Source organism: Coturnix japonica, unplaced genomic scaffold, assembly GCF_054131305.1.
Source record: "Coturnix japonica strain WE unplaced genomic scaffold, WE-NBRP24 Scf083, whole genome shotgun sequence".
NCBI lineage: Eukaryota > Metazoa > Chordata > Aves > Galliformes > Phasianidae > Coturnix > Coturnix japonica.
In genome coordinates this window covers 63,318-82,910 of record NW_028188986.1, presented here as the reverse complement: position 1 = coordinate 82,910, position 19,593 = coordinate 63,318, and the positions used below count along the sequence as shown (strand labels likewise).

The 19,593-nt window shown below is 52.0% G+C and overlaps 1 protein-coding gene across 1 annotated transcript in view; it reads left to right on the top strand.

Annotated features, from left to right (window-relative positions):
- The window catches only part of LOC146751492 (large neutral amino acids transporter small subunit 2-like), a 32,987-nt gene continuing 13,394 nt past the window's right edge, over positions 1-19,593 (top strand). The window contains exons 1-8 of the mRNA XM_085534444.1: positions 1-115; positions 199-309; positions 392-646; positions 5,505-5,709; positions 10,189-10,340; positions 11,852-11,977; positions 14,817-14,940; positions 18,373-18,476. Coding sequence (XP_085390570.1) covers positions 1-115; positions 199-309; positions 392-646; positions 5,505-5,709; positions 10,189-10,340; positions 11,852-11,977; positions 14,817-14,940; position 18,373 — 1,089 coding nt within the window. The 3' untranslated portion in view covers positions 18,374-18,476. The remainder of the gene's footprint in view (positions 116-198; positions 310-391; positions 647-5,504; positions 5,710-10,188; positions 10,341-11,851; positions 11,978-14,816; positions 14,941-18,372; positions 18,477-19,593) is intronic.

Genomic DNA, 19,593 nt, shown 5'->3' with positions numbered 1-19,593 from the left:
ATGGCGCCGCCCTCAACATGGCTCCGCCCCCAACATGGCGCCGCCCCCAAGATGGCGCCGCCCATGATTCAGCGCCCTTTACCCTTGACCAATCAGCGCCCTTTCCCTCCCTTAAGTCCCGCCCCCCGACCAATCACGTTCCCCCTCCCCCCTTTAGCCCCGCCCCCGGACCAATCAAATCCCCCTTTGTCCCTTTAGGCCCCGCCCCCAACATGGCACCGCCCCCAAGATGGCGCCGCCCCCAAGATGGCACCGCCCATGAATCAGCGCCCTTTATCCCCAACCAATCAACGCCCCTCCCCCCCTTAAGTCCCGCCCCCCGACCAATCAGAGCCCACTCCCCCCTTAAGTCCCGCCCCCCATCAATCACCTCCCCCCGTCTCCCTTTAAGCCCCGCCCCCAAAATGGCGCCGCCCCCAAGATGGCGCCGCCCATGATTCAGCGCCCTTTACCTTTGACCAATCAGCGCCCTTTCCCTCCCTTAAGTCCCGCCCCCCGACCAATCGGAGCAAACTCCTCCCTTTAAGCCCCGCCCCCCGACCAATCAAATCCCCCCTTGTCCCTTTAGGCCCCGCCCCCAAGATGGCGCCGCCCGTGGCCCTACAGCGCTCGCTGGGGCTGCGCAGCGCGTGCGCAGTGATCGTGGGTAAGAAACTGATAAAAAACCCAAAATCCGCCGATTTCAACCCAAAAATGAGCGCGGGAAAATGGCCGGAAACGGGCGATGACGTCACAGGGGGGCGGAAAATGGCGGGAAATGGGGGGATTTGGGGGTAAAATGGGGGATTTTGGGGTTAAAAATAGCGATTTTTGGTTGAAAATAGCGATTTTTGGTTGAAAATAGTGATTTTGGGTTAAAAATGGGGATTTTGGGGCTGAAAATGGGGATTTGGGGCTGAAAATAGCGATTTTTGGTTGAAAATAGGCATTTTTGGGTTAAAAATGGGGAGTTTTGGTTAAAAATTGGGATTTTGGGGCTGAAAATGGGGATTTTTGGTTAAAAATAGCGATTTTTGGTTGAAAATAAGGATTTTTGGTTAAAAATGGGGATTTTAGGGTAAAAATGGGGATTTTGGGGCTGAAATTGGGGATTTTTGTTCAAAAATGGGGATTTTTGGTTAAAAATGGGGAAATTTAGGGTAAAAATGGGGATTTTGGGGCTGAAAATAAGGATTTGGGGGTTGAAAATAGCGATTTTTGGTTAAAAATGAGGATTTTGGGGTTAAAAATGGGGATTTTTGGTTGAAAATGGGGATTTTTGGGCTGAAAATGGGGATTTTTAGTTGAAAATAGGGATTTTTGGGTTAAAAATGGGGAGTTTTGGTTAAAAATGGGGATTTTTGGTTGAAAATGGGGAGTTTTGGTTAAAAATGGGGATTTTTGGTTGAAAATAGGCATTTTTGGGTTAAAAATGGGGATTTTTGGTTAAAAATGGGGATTTTTGGTTGAAAATGGGGAGTTTTGGTTAAAAATGGGGATTTTTGGTTGAAAATAGGCATTTTTGGGTTAAAAATGGGGATTTTTGGTTAAAAATGGGGATTTTTGGGTTAAAAATGGGGATTTTGTGTTAAAAATGGGGATTTTTTATTAAAAAGGGATTTTGAGGCTAAAATGGGGATTTGGGGTTAAAAATGGGGGTTTTGGGGTTAAAAATAGGGATTTGGGGGCTGAAAATGAGGATTTGGGGTCAAAAATTGGGCATTTGGGGGCTAAAATTGGGGATTTGGGGCTAAAAATGGGGATTTTGAAACCAAAAATTGGGATTTTGGGTCAAAAATGTGGAATTTTGTGGGTAAAAAAGGGGATTTGGGGGCTGAAAATGGGATTTTGGGGGCTAAAATCGGGATTTTGGGTCCAAAATGGGGATTTTGGGGTAAATTTGGGTTGAAAAATGAGAAATTTGGGGTTAAAAATTGGGATTTTTTGGTTAAAAATAGGGATTTGGGGGCTAAAAATAGGGATTTTGGGGTCAAAAATTGGGATTTTGGGGTCAAAAATAGGAATTTTAGGGCTGAAATGGGGATTTTGGGGTCAAAAAGTGGAAATTTGGGTCAAAAATTGGGGAATTTTGGGGCTAAAAAGGGGAAATTTTGGTCAAAAATGTGTATTTTTGGGTTAAGAATAGGGATTTTTGGGCTAAAATGGGGATTTTGGGGTTAAAAATGGACATTTTTGGTTAAAAATTGGGATTTTGGGGTCAAAAATGGGGCTTTTTGGGTAAATTTGGGTTGAAAATGAGAAATTTGGGGCTAAAAATGGGGATTTTGGGGTTAAAAATAGGGATTTTTGGGCTGAAAATTGGGATTTTTGGTTAAAAATTGGGATTTTGGGGCTAAAAATGGGGATTTTGGGGTAAACTTGGGTTGAAAAATGGGAAATTTGGGGCTAAAAATGGGGTTTTTGAGGTAAAAAATGAGGATTTTGGGACAAAAAATGGGGAATTTGGGGGCTAAAATTTGGAATTTGGGGCTAAAAATGGGGATTTTGGGGCCAAAAAGTGGAAATTTGGGTCAAAAATGGGGAATCTTGGGGTAAAAAGGGGAATTTTAGGGTAAAAATGGGGATTTGGGGGCTGAAAATGGGGATTTTTTGTTAAAAATGGGAATTTTGGGTTAAAAAGGGGGAATTTTGGGGCTAAAAATGGGGATTTTGGGGTTAAAAATGGGGATTTGGGGGCTGAAAATGGGAATTTTTGGTTAAAAATAGGAAAATTTGGGTTAAAAATAGGCATTTTGGGTTAAAAATGGGGATTTTGAGTTGAAAATGGGGATTTGGGGGCTAAAAATGGGAATTTTGGGGCTAAAAATGGGGATTTGGGGATAAAAATTGGGAGTTTTGGGGCTGAAAACGGGCCTCTATGGGTCCCTATGGGTCCCAATAGATCCCAGTGTGCTCTATGGGTCCCTATGGGTCTCTATGGGTCTCTATGGGTCTCTATGGGTCCCTATGGGTCTCTATGGGTCCCAATAGATCCCAATGGGCCCTATGGGTCCCTATGGGTCCCTATGGGTCTCTATGGGTCTCTATGGGTCCCAATAGATCCCAGTGGGTTCTATGGGTCCCAATGGATCCCAATGGACTCTATAGGTCCCAATGGGTCTCTATGGGGTCCCTATAACCCCATAACCCCATATATCTCTCTCTCCCCATAGGTAACATCATCGGGTCCGGTATCTTCGTGTCCCCCTGTGGGGTGCTGACCCATAGCGGGTCCCTATGTGTCCCTATGGGTCCCTATGGGTCCCTATGGGTCTCTATGGGTCCCAATAGATCCCAATGAGCTCTATGTGTCCCTATGGGTCCCTATGGGGTCTATGGGTCCCTATGGGTCTCTATGGGTCCCAATAGATCCCAATGAGTTCTCTGGGTCCCTATGGGTCCCAATGGGCCCTATGGGTTCTATGGGTCCCTATGGATCCCTATGGGTCTCTATGGGTCCCTATGTGTGTCTATGAGTCCCTATGGGTCCCAATAGATCCCAATGGACTCTATGGGTCTCTATGGGTCCCTATGGGTCTCTATGGGTCCCAATAGATCCCAATAGATCCCAATGGGTCTCTATGGGTCTCTATGGGTCCCTATGGGTCTCTATGGGGTCCCTATAACCCCATAACCCCATAACCCCATAACCCCATAACCCCATATATCTCTCTCTCCCCATAGGTAACATCATTGGGTCCGGTATCTTCGTGTCCCCCCGTGGGGTGCTGACCCATAGCGGGTCCCTATGGGTCCCTATGGGTCCCAATAGATCCCTATGGGTCTCTATGTGTCCCCATAACCTATAACCCCATATCTCTCTCTCTATCTCCCCATAGGTAACATCATTGGGTCCGGTATCTTCGTGTCCCCCCGTGGGGTGCTGACCCATAGCGGGTCCCTATAACCCCATAACCCCATAACCCCATAACCCCATAACCCCATAACCCCATAACCCCATAACCCCATAACCCCATATGTTTCTCTCTCCCCATAGGTAACATCATTGGGTCCGGTATCTTCGTGTCCCCGCGTGGGGTGCTGACCCATAGCGGGTCCCTATGGGTCTCTATGGGTCCCAATAGATCCCTATGGGTCCCTATGGGTCTCTATGGGTCTCTATGGGTCCCAATAGATCCCAATGGACTCTATGGGTCCCTATGGGTCCCTATGGGTCTCTATGGGTCCCGATGGGTCCCAATAGATCCCTATGGGTCTCTATGGGTCCCTATGGGTCTCTATGGGTCCCAATAGATCCCAATGGACTCTATGGGTCTCTATGGGTCTCTATGGGTCCTTATGGGTCACTATGGGTCTCTATGGGTCCCTATGGGTCCCTATGGGTCCCTATGGGTCCCAATAGGTCCCAATGGGTTCTATGGGTCTCTATGGGTCCCTATGGGTCCCAATAGATCCCAATAGGTCCCAATGGGATCTATGGGGTCCCCATAACCCTATATGTTTCTCTCTCCCCATAGGTAACATCATTGGGTCCGGTATCTTCGTGTCCCCCCGTGGGGTGCTGACCCATAGCGGGTCCCTATGGGTCTCTATGGGGTCCCTATAACCCCATAACCCCATAACCCCATATCTCTCTATCTCCCCATAGGTAACATCATTGGGTCCGGTATCTTCGTGTCCCCCCGTGGGGTGCTGACCCATAGCGGGTCCCTAGTCCCTATGGGTCCCTATGGGTCCCAATAGATCCCAATGGACTCTATGAGTCTCTATGGGTCCCTATGGGTCTCTATGGGTCCCTATGAGTCCCAATGGATCCCAATGGGATCTATGGGTCCCAATAGGTCCCAATGGGCTCTATGTGTCTCTATGGGTCCGTATGGGTCCCTATAGGTCTCTATGGGTCCCTATAGGTCTCTATGGGTCCCTATGTGTCTCTATGGGTCCGTATGGGTCCCTATAGGTCTCTATGGGTCCCTATAGGTCTCTATGGGTCCCAATAGATCCCAATGGGTTCTATGGGTCCCTATGGGTCTCTATGGGTCCCAATAGGTCCCAATGGGCTCTATGGGTCTCTATGGGTCCCTATGGGTCTCTATGGGTCTCTATGGGTCCCTATGGGTCTCTATGTGTCCCCATAACCCCATATCTCTCTCTCTCTCCCCATAGGTAACATCATTGGGTTTGGTATCTTCATGTCCCCACGTGGGGTGCTGACCCATAGCGGGTCCCTAGTCTCTATGGGTCCCTATGGGTCTCTATGGGTCCCAATAGATCCCAATGGACTCTATGTGTCCCTATGGGTCCCTATGTGTCTCTATGGGTCTCTATGGGTCCCATTGGTCTCTATGGGTCCCAATAGGTCCCAATGGACTCTATGGGTCTCTATGGGTCCCTATGGGTCCCAATAGATCTCATTGGGATCTATGGGGTCTCTATGGGGTCTGTATGGGTCTCTATGGGTCTCTATGGGTCTCTATGGGTCCCTATGGGTGTCTATGGGTCCCCATGTGTTTGTTATGGGTCTCCATAACCCCATAACCCCATATATCTCTCTCTCCCCATAGGTAACATCATCGGGTCCGGTATCTTCGTGTCCCCCCGTGGGGTGCTGACCCATAGCGGGTCTCTCGCCGTGGGGCTGTTGGTCTGGTTGGGGGCCGGGTTGATATCTGGATTAGGGGCGCTGTGTTACGCCGAGTTGGGGGTCGCCATCCCCGAAGCCGGAGGGGATTATGCCTACGTGGCTGAGGTCTATGGGGGGCTTACGGGGTGAGTTATGGGGTCACTTATGGGGTTATGGGGTTATGGGGTGGGATATGGGGCGGGTTATGGGGTTATGGGGTGAGTTATGGGGTAATGGGGTGGGATATGGGGTTATGGGGTTATGGGGTGGGTTATGGGGTTATGGGGTTATGGGGTGGGATATGGGGTTGTGGGGTTACTTATGGGGTTATGGGGTCACTTATGGGGTTACTTATGGGGTTATGAGGTTATGGGGTGGGATATGGGGTTATGGGGTTATGGGGTGGGATATGGGGCTGTGGGGTCACTTATGGGGTTATGGGGTCACTTATGGGGTTATGGGGTTATGGGGTCACTTATGGGGTTACTTATGGGGTTATGGGGTGGGATATGGGGTTATGGGGTTATGGGGTGGATTATGCCTACGTGGCTGAGGTCTATGGGGGGCTTATGGGGTGAGTTAGGGGGCTATGGGGTCACTTATGGGGTGGGATATGGGGTTATGGGGTCACTTATGGGGTGAGATATGAGGTTATGGGGTGAGATATGGGGTTATGGGGTGGGTTATGGGGTCACTTATGGGGTTATGGGGTTACTTATGGGGTTACTTATGGGGTTACTTATGGGGTTACTTATGGGGTTATGGGGTTGTGGGATGGGTTATGGGGTGGGTTATGGGGTGGGATATGGGGTGGGATATGGGGTTATGGGGTTATGGGGTTATTTATGGGGTGGGATATGGGGCGGGTTATGGGGTTATGGGGTTGTGGGGTGGGATATGGAGTTATGGTGTGACTTATGGGGTGGGTTATGGGGTGGGATATGGGGTGGGATATGGGGTTATGGGGTCACTTATGGGGCTATGGGTTGGGATATGGGGTGGGTTATGGGGTTACTTATGGGGTTATGGGGTTGTGGGGTGGATTATGCCTACGTGGCTGAGGTCTATGGGGGGCTTACGGGGTGAGTTAGGGGGCTATGGGGTCACTTATGGGGTTATGGGGTGGGTTATGGGGCTATGGGGTCACTTATGGGGTTATGGGGTGGGATATGGGGTGGGTTATGGGGTTATATATGGGGTAATGGGGTGGGATATGGGGCTATGGGGTTACTTATGGGGTCACTTATGGGGTTATGGGGTGGGTTATGGGGTTATGGGGTTATGGGGTGGATTATACCTACGTGGCTGAGGTCTATGGGGGGCTTACGGGGTGAGTTACTTATGGGGCTATGGGGTCTATGGGGTCACTTATGGGGTTATGAGGTCACTTATGGGGCTATGGGGTTATGGGGTGGGTTATGGGGCTGTGGGGTGGGTTATGGGGTTATGGGGTGGGTTATGGGGTTATGGGGTGGGGTATGGGGTGGGATATGGGGTTATGAGGTTACTTATGGGGTTATGGGGTTATGGGGTGTAATATGAGGTTATGGGGTTGTAGGGTGGGATATGGGGCTATGGGGTGGGTTATGGGGTTATGGGGTTATGGGGTGGATTATGCCTACGTGGCTGAGGTCTATGGGGGGCTTACGGGGTGAGTTAGGGGGCTATGGGGTCACTTATGGGGTTATGGGGTGGGATATGGGGTTATGGGGTTATGGGGTCACTTATGGGGTTATGGGGTGGGTTATGGGGTCACTTATGGGGTTATGGGGTGGGATATGGGGTTATGGGATCACTTATGGGGTGGGTTATGGGGTTATGGGGTTACTTATGGGGTTATGGGGCTGTAGGGTGCCTTATGGGGGTGGGTTATGGGGTTACTTATGGGGTTATGGGGCTATGGGGTGGGATATGGGATGGGTTATGGGACTATGGGGTGGAATATGGGGTTATGGGGTGGGTTATGGGGTTATGGGGTGGGATATGGGGTGGGATATGGGGTGGGATATAGGGCTATGGGGTGGGATATGGGGTTATGGGGTTATGGGGTGGGATATGCCTACGTGGCTGAGGTCTATGGGGGGCTTACGGGGTGAGTTAGGGGGCTATGGGGTCACTTATGGGGCTATGGGGTCACTTATGGGGTTATGGGGTGGGATATGGGGTTATGGGGTCACTTATGGGGTCACTTATGGGGCTATGGGGTGGGATATGGGGTGGAATATGGGGTTATGGGGTGAGTTATGGGGTTATGGGGTGGGTTATGGGGTTATGGGGCCACTTATGGGGTTATGGGGTGGGATATGGGGTTATGGGGTTATGGGGTCACTTATGGGGTTATGGGGTGGGTTATGGGGTCACTTATGGGGTTATGGGGTGGGTTATGGGGTTATGGGATCACTTATGGGGTGGGTTATGGGGTTATGGGGTTACTTATGGGGTTATGGGGCTGTAGGGTGCCTTATGGGGGTGGGTTATGGGGTTACTTATGGGGTTATGGGGCTATGGGGTGGGATATGGGATGGGTTATGGGACTATGGGGTGGAATATGGGGTTATGGGGTGGGTTATGGGGTTATGGGGTGGGATATGGGGTGGGATATGGGGCTATGGGGTGGGATATGGGGTTATGGGGTTATGGGGTGGGATATGCCTACGTGGCTGAGGTCTATGGGGGGCTTACGGGGTGAGTTGTGGGGCTATGGGGTCTATGGGGTCACTTATGGGGTGGGATATGGGGTTATGGGGTGGGATATGGGGTTACTTATGGGGTTATGGGGTTACTTATGGGGTTACTTATGGGGTTGTGGGGTGGGTTATGGGGTGGGATATGGGGCTATGGGGTGGGTTATGGGGTGGGCTATGGGGTGGGCTATAAGGTTATGGGGTTATGGGGTGGGTTATGGGGTGGGCTATGGGGTGGGCTATAAGGTTATGGGGTGGGCTATGGGGTGGGCTATGGGGTGGGATATGGGGTCACTTATGGGGTTATGGGGTGGGATATGGGGCTATGGGGTTATGGGGTCACTTATGGGGTTATTATGGGATGGCTATAGGATCACTATGGGGTTATTATGGGATGGCTATAGGATCACTATGGGGTTATTATGGGATGGCTATAGGATCATTATGGGGTTATTATGGGATGGCTATAGGATCACTATGGGGTTATTATGGGATGGCTATAGGATGGCTATAGGATCACTATGGGGTTATTATGGGGTTATTATGGGGTTATTATGGGATGGCTATAGGATCATTATGGGGTTATTATGGGGTTATTATGGGATGGCTATAGGATCACTATGGGGTTACTATGGTGTTATTATGGGATGTCTATAGGATGGCTATAGGATCACTATGGGGTTATTATGGGTTATTATGGGGTTATTATGGGATGGCTATAGGATGCCTATAGGATCACTATGGGGTTACTATGGGGTTATTATGGGGTTATTATGGGATGGCTATAGGATCACTATGGGGTTATTATGGGATGGCTATAGGATCACTATGGGGTTATTATGGGGTTATTATGGGGTTATTATGGGATGGCTATAGGCTCACTATGGGCTCATTATGGGGTTATTATGGGGTTATTATGGGCTGTCTATATGTTCTCCTATAGGTTCCTACGCTTATGGCTGGCCGTGCTGGTGGTTATGGGGTTATTATGGGGTTATTATGGGTTGGCTATAGGATCATAATGGGGTTATTATGGGTTATTATGGGGTTATTATGGGGTTATTATGGGATGGCTATAGGATGGCTATAGGATCACTATGGGGTCATTATGGGGTTATTATGGGATGGCTATAGGATGGCTATAGGATCACTATGGGGTCATTATGGGGTTATTATGGGATGGCTATAGGATCACTATGGGGTTATTATGGGATGTCTATAGGATGGCTATAGGATGGTTATAGGATCATAATGGGGTTATTATGGGGTTATTATGGGCTGTCTATAGGATGGCTATAGGATCACTATGGGGTCTATAGGCTCATTATAGGATCACTATGGGGTTATTATGGGATGGCTATAGGATGGCTATAGGATCATAATGGGGTTACTATGGGGTTATTATGGGCTGTCTATATGTTCCCCTATAGGTTCCTGCGGCTGTGGCTGGCCGTGCTGGTGGTTATGGGGTTATTATGGGGTTATTATGGGGTTATTATAGGATCACTATGGGGTTATTATGGGGTTATTATGGGATGGCTATAGGATCACTATGGGGTTATTATGGGGTTATTATGGGGTTATTATGGGGTTATTATGGGATGGCTATATGATCACTATGGGGCTATTATGGGATGGCTATAGGATGTCTATAGGATCATAATGGGGTTATTATGGGGTTGTTATGGGGTTATTATGGGGTTACTATGGGATTATTATGGGATGGCTATAGGCTCATTATGGGGTTATTATGGGGTTATTATGGGGTTATTAATGGGGTTTCTCCCATATCCCCTATAGGTTCCTGCGTCTCTGGCTATAGGATGGCTATAGGATGGCTATAGGATCATAATGGGATTGTTATGGGGTTATTATGGGCTGTCTATAGGCTCATTCATTATAGGATCATTATGGGGTTATTAATGGGGTTATCCCCTATAGGTTCCTACGCCTCTGGCTGGCCGTGCTGGTGGTGTCCCCGACCAATCAGGCCGTCCTCGCTCTGACCTTCGCGTCCTACGCCCTGCAGCCATTTATGGCCTGTGGGAACCCACCAGAGGCGGCCATTAGGATCCTGGCCACGGCCTGTCTGCGTCAGTGCGACCCATAGAGACCCCATAGCCCCTATATGACCCCATAGACACCCCATAGGGACCCATAGAGACCCCATATCCCCTATATAACCCCATAGGGACCCCATAGAGCCCTATATGACCCCTTCCAGCCCATATCCCCCCATAGGGACCCCATAGGGACCCATATCCCCTATATGACCCCATAGAGACCCCATATCCCCCCATAGACACCCCATATCCCCCCATATCCCACTATAGGACCCCATAGGGACCCCATAGGGACCCCATAGAGCCCCATATCCCCTATATGACCCCATAGAGACCCCATAGGGACCCCATATACCCTATAGAACCCCATAGAGACCCCATAGAGCCCCATAGGGACCCCATAGAGCCCCATATCCCATATATGACTCCATAGGGAACCCATATACCCTATATGACCCCATAGAGACCCCATAGGGACCCCATATCCTATAGAGCCCCATAGAGACCCCATAGCAACCCCATAGAGCCCATAGAGCCCCATAGAGCCCCATATCCCCTATATGACCCCATAGAGCCCTATAGAGCCCCATAGACACCCCATAGAGCCCCATAGCCCTGCAACCATTTATGGCCTGTGGGAACCCACCCCACAGCGCCATTAGGATCCTGGCTACGGCCTGTCTGCGTCAGTGCACCCCATAGCGACCCATAGCGACCCATAGCGACCCATAGCGACCCATAGGGACCCATAGACACCCCATATCCCCTATATGACCCCATAGAGCCCCATAGACACCCTATATCCCCCCATATCCCCCCATAGACACCCCATATCCCCCCATAGACACCCCATAATTACCCCTAATTAACCCCATATCCCCATACAGTGCTATTGAGCTGGGTGAACTCCCGCAGTTCCCTATTGGCCGCCCCATATCCCCCCATAGACACCCCATATCCCCCTAATGACCCTATTAACCCCCTAATTAACCCCATATCCCATTAATTACCTCTAATTAACCCCTCTATCCCATTACAGTCCTATTGAGCTGGGTGAACTCGCGCAGTTCCCTATTGGCCGCCCCATATCCCACCATAGACACCCCATAGACACCCCATATCCCCCCATAGACACCCCATATCCCCCCATATCTCCCCATAGACACCCCATATCCCCACATAGACACCCCATATCCCCTCATATCCCCTCTTAACCCCCTCATATCCCCCCATATCCCCCTATAACCCCCTATAATGACCCCATATCCCCCCATATCCCCCCATATCCCCCCATATCCCCCCATATCCCCCCATAGACACCCCATATCCCCCCATATCCCCTCATAGACACCCCATATCCCCCCATATCCCCCCAAAGACACCTTATATCTCCCCATATCCCCCCATATCCCCCTATAGACAACCTATATCACCCCATATCCCCCCATAGACACCCCATATCCCCCCATAGACACCCCATATCCCCCCATATCCCCCTATAACCCCATAATTAACCCTATATCCCCCATATCCCCATACAGTCCTATTGAGCTGGGTGAACTCCCGCAGTTCCCTATTGGCCGCCCGTGTCCAAGACGCCTTCACAGCCTGTAAACTGCTGGCACTGGCCCTGATCATCGGCACCGGGATCGTGCGCATGGTGCAAGGTACTGACCCATAGAGACCCATAGAGACACATAGCGACCCATAGGGACCCATAGCGACCCATAGAGACACATAGGGACACATAGGGACACATAGGGACCCATAGAGACCCATAGGGACCCATAGGGACCCATAGAGACCCATAGGGACCCATAGGGACCCATAGGGACACATAGAGACCCATAGGGACACATAGGGACCCATAGGGACCCATATACCCTATATGACCCCATAGACACCCCATAGAGCCCCATATACCCTTTATGACCCCATAGGGACCCATATCCCCTATATGACCCCATAGGGACCCATATCCCCTATATGACCCCATAGGGACACATAGGGACACATAGGGACCCATAGCCCCTATATGACCCCATAGAGCCCATAGGGACCCATAGGGACCCATAGGGACACATATACCCTATATGACCCTATAGGGACCCATATCCCCTATATGACCCCATAGACCCCATAGCAGCCCCATAGGGACCCCATAGGGACACATAGGGACACATAGGGACACATAGGGACCCATAGAGACCCATAGAGATACATAGGGACACATAGAGACCCCATAGAGACCCCATAGGGACACATAGGGACACATAGAGACCCATAGGGACCCATAGGGACCCATAGGGACACATAGGGACACATAGAGACCCATAGAGACCCATAGCGACCCATAGCGACCCATAGAGACCCATAGCGACCCATAGCGACCCATAGAGACCCATAGAGACCCATAGCGACCCATAGCGACCCATAGAGACACATAGGGACACATAGGGACACATAGGGACCCATAGGGACCCATAGAGACCCCATAGCGACCCATAGGGACCCATAGTGACCCATAGAGACCCATAGCGACCCATAGGGACACATAGAGACCCATAGGGACACATAGGGACACATAGGGACCCATATCCCCTATATGACCCCATAGCGACCCCATAGCTGCCACATAGACACCCCATATCCCCCCTATATCCCCCTATATCCTCCCTTAATGACCCCATATCACCCCATATCCCCTCATAGAGATCCCATATCCCCCATATCCCCCCATAGACACCCAATATCTTCCCATAGACACCCCATATCCCCCCATATGACCCCAATATCCCCCTTATCCCCCCCATATCCCCCTATATCCCCCCATCTCCCCCTATATCCCCCCATATCTCCCCATAGACACCCCATATCCCCCCATATGCCCCCATAGACACCCCATATCCCCCCATACACACCCTATATCTCCCCATAGGTCACACGGAGTGGCTGACCCCGTCGCGCTCCTTCGCCCCATACCAGCCCTATAGCTGCCTTATAATCCCCCCATATCCCCCCATAGACCCCATAGACACCCCATATCCCCCCATAACCCCCCATAGACACCCCATAACCAACCTATATCCCCCTATATACCCCCATATCCCCCCATAGACACCCCATATCCCCCCATATCACCCCATAGACACCCCATATCCCCCCATAGACACCCCATAACCCCCATAGACACCCCATATCCCCCCATATCCCCCCATATCCCCCTATATCCCCCCATATCCCCCCATAGACACCCCATATCCCCCTATATCCCCCCATATCCCCCCATAGACACCCCATATCCCCCCATAGACACCCCATATCTCCCCATATCCCCCCATAGACACCCTATATCCCCCTATATAACCCCATATCTCCCCATAGGTCACACGGAGTGGCTGACCCCGTCGCGCTCCTTCGCCCCATACCAGCCCTATAGCGCTGGGGGTCTGGCGCTGTCGTTCCTACAAGGATCCTTCGCGTATTCGGGGTGGAACTTCCTCAACTACGTCACCGAGGAGCTCGTCGACCCACATCGGTGTGTGCCCCATAGGGACCCCATAGCTGCCCCATAGAGCCCCATAGAGCCCCATATCCCCCCATAGACACCCCATATCCCCCCATATAACCCCAAACACCCCATATCTCCCCATATACACCCCATAGACACCCCATATCTCCCCATAGACACCCCATATCCCCCCATATCCCCCCATAGACACCCCATATCCCCCCATATCCCCCCATAGACACCCCATATCCCCCCATAGACACCCCATATCCCCCCATATCCCCCCATAGACACCCCATATCCCCCCATAGACACCCCATATCCCCCCATATCCCCCTATATAACCCCATATAACCCCATATCCCAATATAGACACCCCATATCCACCCATAGACACCCCATATCCCCCTATATAACCCCATATCCCCCCCATATCCCCCCATATAACCCCATACACACCCCATATCCCCCCATATCCCCCATAGAAACCCCATATCCCCCCATATCCCCCCATAGACACCCCATAGACACCCCATATCCCCCCATATTCCCCCATACACACCCCATATCCCCCATAGACACCCCATATCCCCCTATATAACCCCATATCCCCCCATATAACCCCATATTTCCCCATATCCCCCCATAGACACCCCATATCACCCCATAGACACCCCATATCCCCCCATATCCCCCCACAGTCCCCCCATATCCCCCCATATCCCCCCATATCCCCCCATATCCCCCCATATCCCCCCATATCCCCCCATATCCCCCCATATCCCCCCATAGACACCCCATAGAGCCCCATGGACACTCCATATCCCCCCATAGACACCCCATATCCCCCTATATAACCCCATATCCCCCCCATATCCCCCCATATAACCCCATATAACCCCATATCCCCCTATATAACCCCATAGACACCCCATAGAGCCAATTTCCATCTCATTTGCATCCACTTTGCATCTCATTTGCATATGATTATGCAGGAACCTCCCATTGGCCATCTGCATCTCGCTCCCATTGGTCACCTTCCTTTACGTCATGGCCAATGTGGCCTATGTCACCGTCATGGCGCCCACAGAAATCGTCCAATCAGACGCTGTCGCCGTGGTACGGGGGCAGATTATGGGGATATAGGGGGGGATATAGGGGGATATATGGGGTTATATGGGGGGATATGGGGTGTCTATGGGGGGATATGGGGGGATATAGGGGGGATATGGGGGATATATGGGGTTATATGGGGGGTATGGGGGATATGGGGTTATATGGTGTCTATGGGGTTATATGGGGGGATATGGGGGGATATGGGGAGATATGGGGGGATATGGGGGGATATAGGGGGGATATGGGGTGTCTGTGGGGGGATATGGGGTGATATGGGGTGTCTACGGGGGGATATGGGGTGTCTATGGGGGGATATAGGGGGATATAGGGGGGATTTGGGGTGACTATGGGGTTATATGAGGGGATATAGAAGATATAGGGGGGATATGGGGTGTCTATGGGGGGATATGGGGGATATGGGGGGATATAGGGGATATATGGGGTTATATAGGGGGATATGGGGGATATAGGGTAATATAGGGTGTCTATAGGGGGATATGGGGGGATATAGGGTGTCTATGGGGTGTCTATGGGGGGATATGGGGTGTCTATGGGGGGATATAGGGGATATGGGGGGATATGGGGTGTCTATGGGGGGATATGGGGTTATATGGGGGGATATGGGGGGATATGGGGGATATGGGGTGTCTATGGGGCTCTATGGGGGGATATGGGGATATGGGGTGTCTATATTGGGATATGGGGGGGATATGGGGGATATGGGGGGATATAGGGGAATATGGGGGGATATAGGGGATATATGGGGTTATATAGGGGGATATGGGGGATATAGGGTAATATAGGGTGTCTATAGGGGGATATGGGGGGATATAGGGTGTCTATGGGGTGTCTATGGGGGGATATGGGGGATATGGGGTGTCTATGGGGTTTTATGGGGGGATATAAGGGGGATATGGGGTTATATAGGGGGATATGTGGTGTCTATGGGGGGATATGGGGTGGATATGGGGGCATATGGGGTGTCTATGGGGCTCTATGGGGGGATATGGGGTTATATGGAGGGATATGGGGTGTCTATGGGGGGCTATTGGGTGTCTATGGGGGATATGGGGGAGTATGGGGCAGATATGGGGGGATATGGGGGGCAGGGGAGGAGATGGGGGTCCCTATGGGTCTCTATGGGTCTCTATGTGTCCCTATGTGTCTCTATGGGTCTCTATGTGTCCCTATGTGTCCCTATGGGTCCCTATGTGTCCCTATGTGTCCCTATGGGTCCCTATGGGTCCCTATGTGTCCCTATGTGTCTCTATGTGTCTCTATGTGTCCGGCTGTTCCCATCTATGGGGCAGCCCCATAACTGTGCCCCACATACAGACCTTTGGGCAGCGGGCGCTGCCGGCCCTATGGGTCCCTATGGGTCCCTATGGGTCCCTATGGGCCTCTATGTGTCTCTATGGGTCCCTATGGGTCCCTATGGGTCCCTATGGGTCTCTATGGGTCCCTATGGGTCCCTATGGGTCTCTATGTGTCCCTATGTGTCCCTATGTGTCTCTATGGGTCCGGCTGTTCCCATCTATGGGGCAGCCCCATAACTGTGCCCCATATACAGACCTTTGGGCAGCGGGCGCTGCCGGCCCTATGGGTCCCTATGGGTCCCTATGGGTCCCTATGTGTCCCTATGTGTCCCTATGTGTCTCTATGGGTCCCTATGGGTCTCTATGGGTCTCTATGGGTCTCTATGGGTCCCTATGGGTCCCTATGGGTCCCTATGGGTCTCTATGGGTCTCTATGTGTCTCTATGGGTCTCTATGGGTCTCTATGGGTCCCTATGTGTCCCTATGTGTCTCTATGTGTCTCTATGTGTCCCTATGTGTCCCTATGTGTCCCTATGTGTCCCTATGGGTCTGGCTGTTCCCATCTATGGGGCAGCCCCATAGCTGTGCCCCATATACAGACCTTTGGGCAGCGGGCGCTGCCGGCCCTATGGGTCTCTATGGGTCCCTATGGGTCTCTATGTGTCCCTATGGGTCTCTATGGGTCCCTATGTGTCTCTATGGGTCCCTATGGGTCCCTATGGGTCCCTATGGGTCCCTATGTGTCTCTATGGGTCCCTATAGGTCCCTATGGGTCCCTATGGGTCTCTATGTGTCCCTATGGGTCCCTATGGGTCTCTATGGGTCCCTATGTGTCTCTATGGGTCCCTATGGGTCCCTATGGGTCCCTATGTGTCTCTATAGGTCCCTATAGGTCCCTATGGGTCCCTATGGGTCCCTATGTGTCCCTATGGGTCTCTATGGGTCTCTATGGGTCTCTATGGGTCCCTATGGGTCCCTATGTGTCCCTATGTGTCCTTGTGTGTCCCTGTGTGTCTCTATGTGTCCCTATGGGTCTGGCTGTTCCCATCTATGGGGCAGCCCCATAGCTGTGCCCCATATACAGACCTTTGGGCAGCGGGCGCTGCCGGCCCTATGGGTCCCTATGGGTCCCTATGGGTCCCTATGGGTCCCTATGGGTCTCTATGGGTCTCTATGGGTCTCTATGGGTCCCTATGGGTCCCTATGTGTCTCTATGGGTCCCTATGTGTCCCTATGGGTCTCTATGGGTCCCTATGGGTCCCTATGGGTCCCTATGGGTCTCTATGGGTCCCTATGGGTCCCTATGGGTCTCTATGGGTCCCTATGTGTCCCTATGGGTCCCTATGTGTCCCTATGTGTCCCTATGTGTCCCTATGTGTCCGGCTGTTCCCATCTATGGGGCAGCCCCATAGCTGTGCCCCATATACAGACCTTTGGGCAGCGGGCGCTGCCGGCCCTATGGGTCCCTATGGGTCCCTATGGGTCCCTATGGGTCCCTATGGGTCTCTATGGGTCTCTATGGGTCTCTATGGGTCCCTATGGGTCCCTATGTGTCTCTATGGGTCCCTATGTGTCCCTATGGGTCTCTATGGGTCCCTATGGGTCCCTATGGGTCCCTATGGGTCTCTATGGGTCCCTATGGGTCCCTATGGGTCTCTATGGGTCCCTATGTGTCCCTATGGGTCCCTATGTGTCCCTATGTGTCCCTATGTGTCCCTATGTGTCCGGCTGTTCCCATCTATGGGGCAGCCCCATAGCTGTGCCCCATATACAGACCTTTGGGCAGCGGGCGCTGCCGGCCCTATGGGTCCCTATGGGTCCCTATGGGTCCCTATGGGTCCCTATGGGTCTCTATGGGTCTCTATGGGTCTCTATGGGTCCCTATGGGTCCCTATGTGTCTCTATGGGTCCCTATGTGTCCCTATGGGTCTCTATGGGTCCCTATGGGTCCCTATGGGTCCCTATGGGTCTCTATGGGTCCCTATGGGTCCCTATGGGTCTCTATGGGTCCCTATGTGTCCCTATGGGTCCCTATGTGTCCCTATGTGTCCCTATGTGTCCCTATGTGTCCGGCTGTTCCCATCTATGGGGCAGCCCCATAACTGTGCCCCACATACAGACCTTTGGGCAGCGGGCGTTGCCAGCCCTGCAGTGGGTGCTGCCACTCGCCGTCACCATGTCCACGTTCGGGGGAGTCAATGGGTCCCTGTTCACCTGCTCCAGGTCTGCCCCATAGACACCCCATAGACACCCCATAGCTGCCCCATAGACACCCCATAGCTGCCCCATAGACACCCCATAGACACCCCATAGCTGCCCTATATCCCCCCATAGACATCCCATAGCTGCCCCATAGCTGCCCCATAGACACCCCATAGCTGCCCCATAGACACCCCATAGCTGCCCCATAGGATCCCCATAGCTGCCCCATAGACACCCCATAGCTGCCCCATAGCTGCCCCATAGACACCCCATAGCTGCCCCATAGGATCCCCATAGCTGCCCCATAGACACCCCATAGCTGCCCCATAGACACCCCATAGCCGCCCCATAGACACCCCATAGACACCCCATAGACACCCCATAGGATCCCCATAGCTGCCCCATAGACACCCCATAGACACCCCATAGCTGCCCCATAGCTGCCCCATAGATACCCCATAGACACCCCATAGACACCCCATAGCTGCCCCATAGCTGCCCCATAGCTGCCCCATAGCTGCCCCATAGCTGCCCCATAGACACCCCATAGCTGCCCCATAGACACCCCATAGCTGCCCCATAGCTGCCCCATAGACACCCCATAGACACCCCATAGCTGCCCCATAGACACCCCATAGACACCCCATAGCTGCCCCATAGACACCCCATAGCTGCCCCATAGCTGCCCCATAGACACCCCATAGCTGCCCCATAGACACCCCATAGCTGCCCCATAGCTGCCCCATAGACACCCCATAGACACCCCATAGACACCCCATAGCTGCCCCATAGACACCCCATAGCTGCCCCATAGACACCCCATAGCTGCCCCATAGCTGCCCCATAGGATCCCCATAGACACCCCATAGCTGCCCCATAGCTGCCCCATAGCTGCCCCATAGACACCCCATAGATACCCCATAGACAGCCCATAGCTGCCCCATAGCTGCCCCATATCCCCCCATAGACACCCCATAGCTGCCCCATAGACACCCCATATAGACACCCCATAGACACCCCATAGACACCCCATAGACACCCCATAGACACCCCATAGCTGCCCCATAGACACCCCATAGACACCCCATAGCTGCCCCATAGCTGCCCCATAGACACCCCATAGCTGCCCCATAGCTGC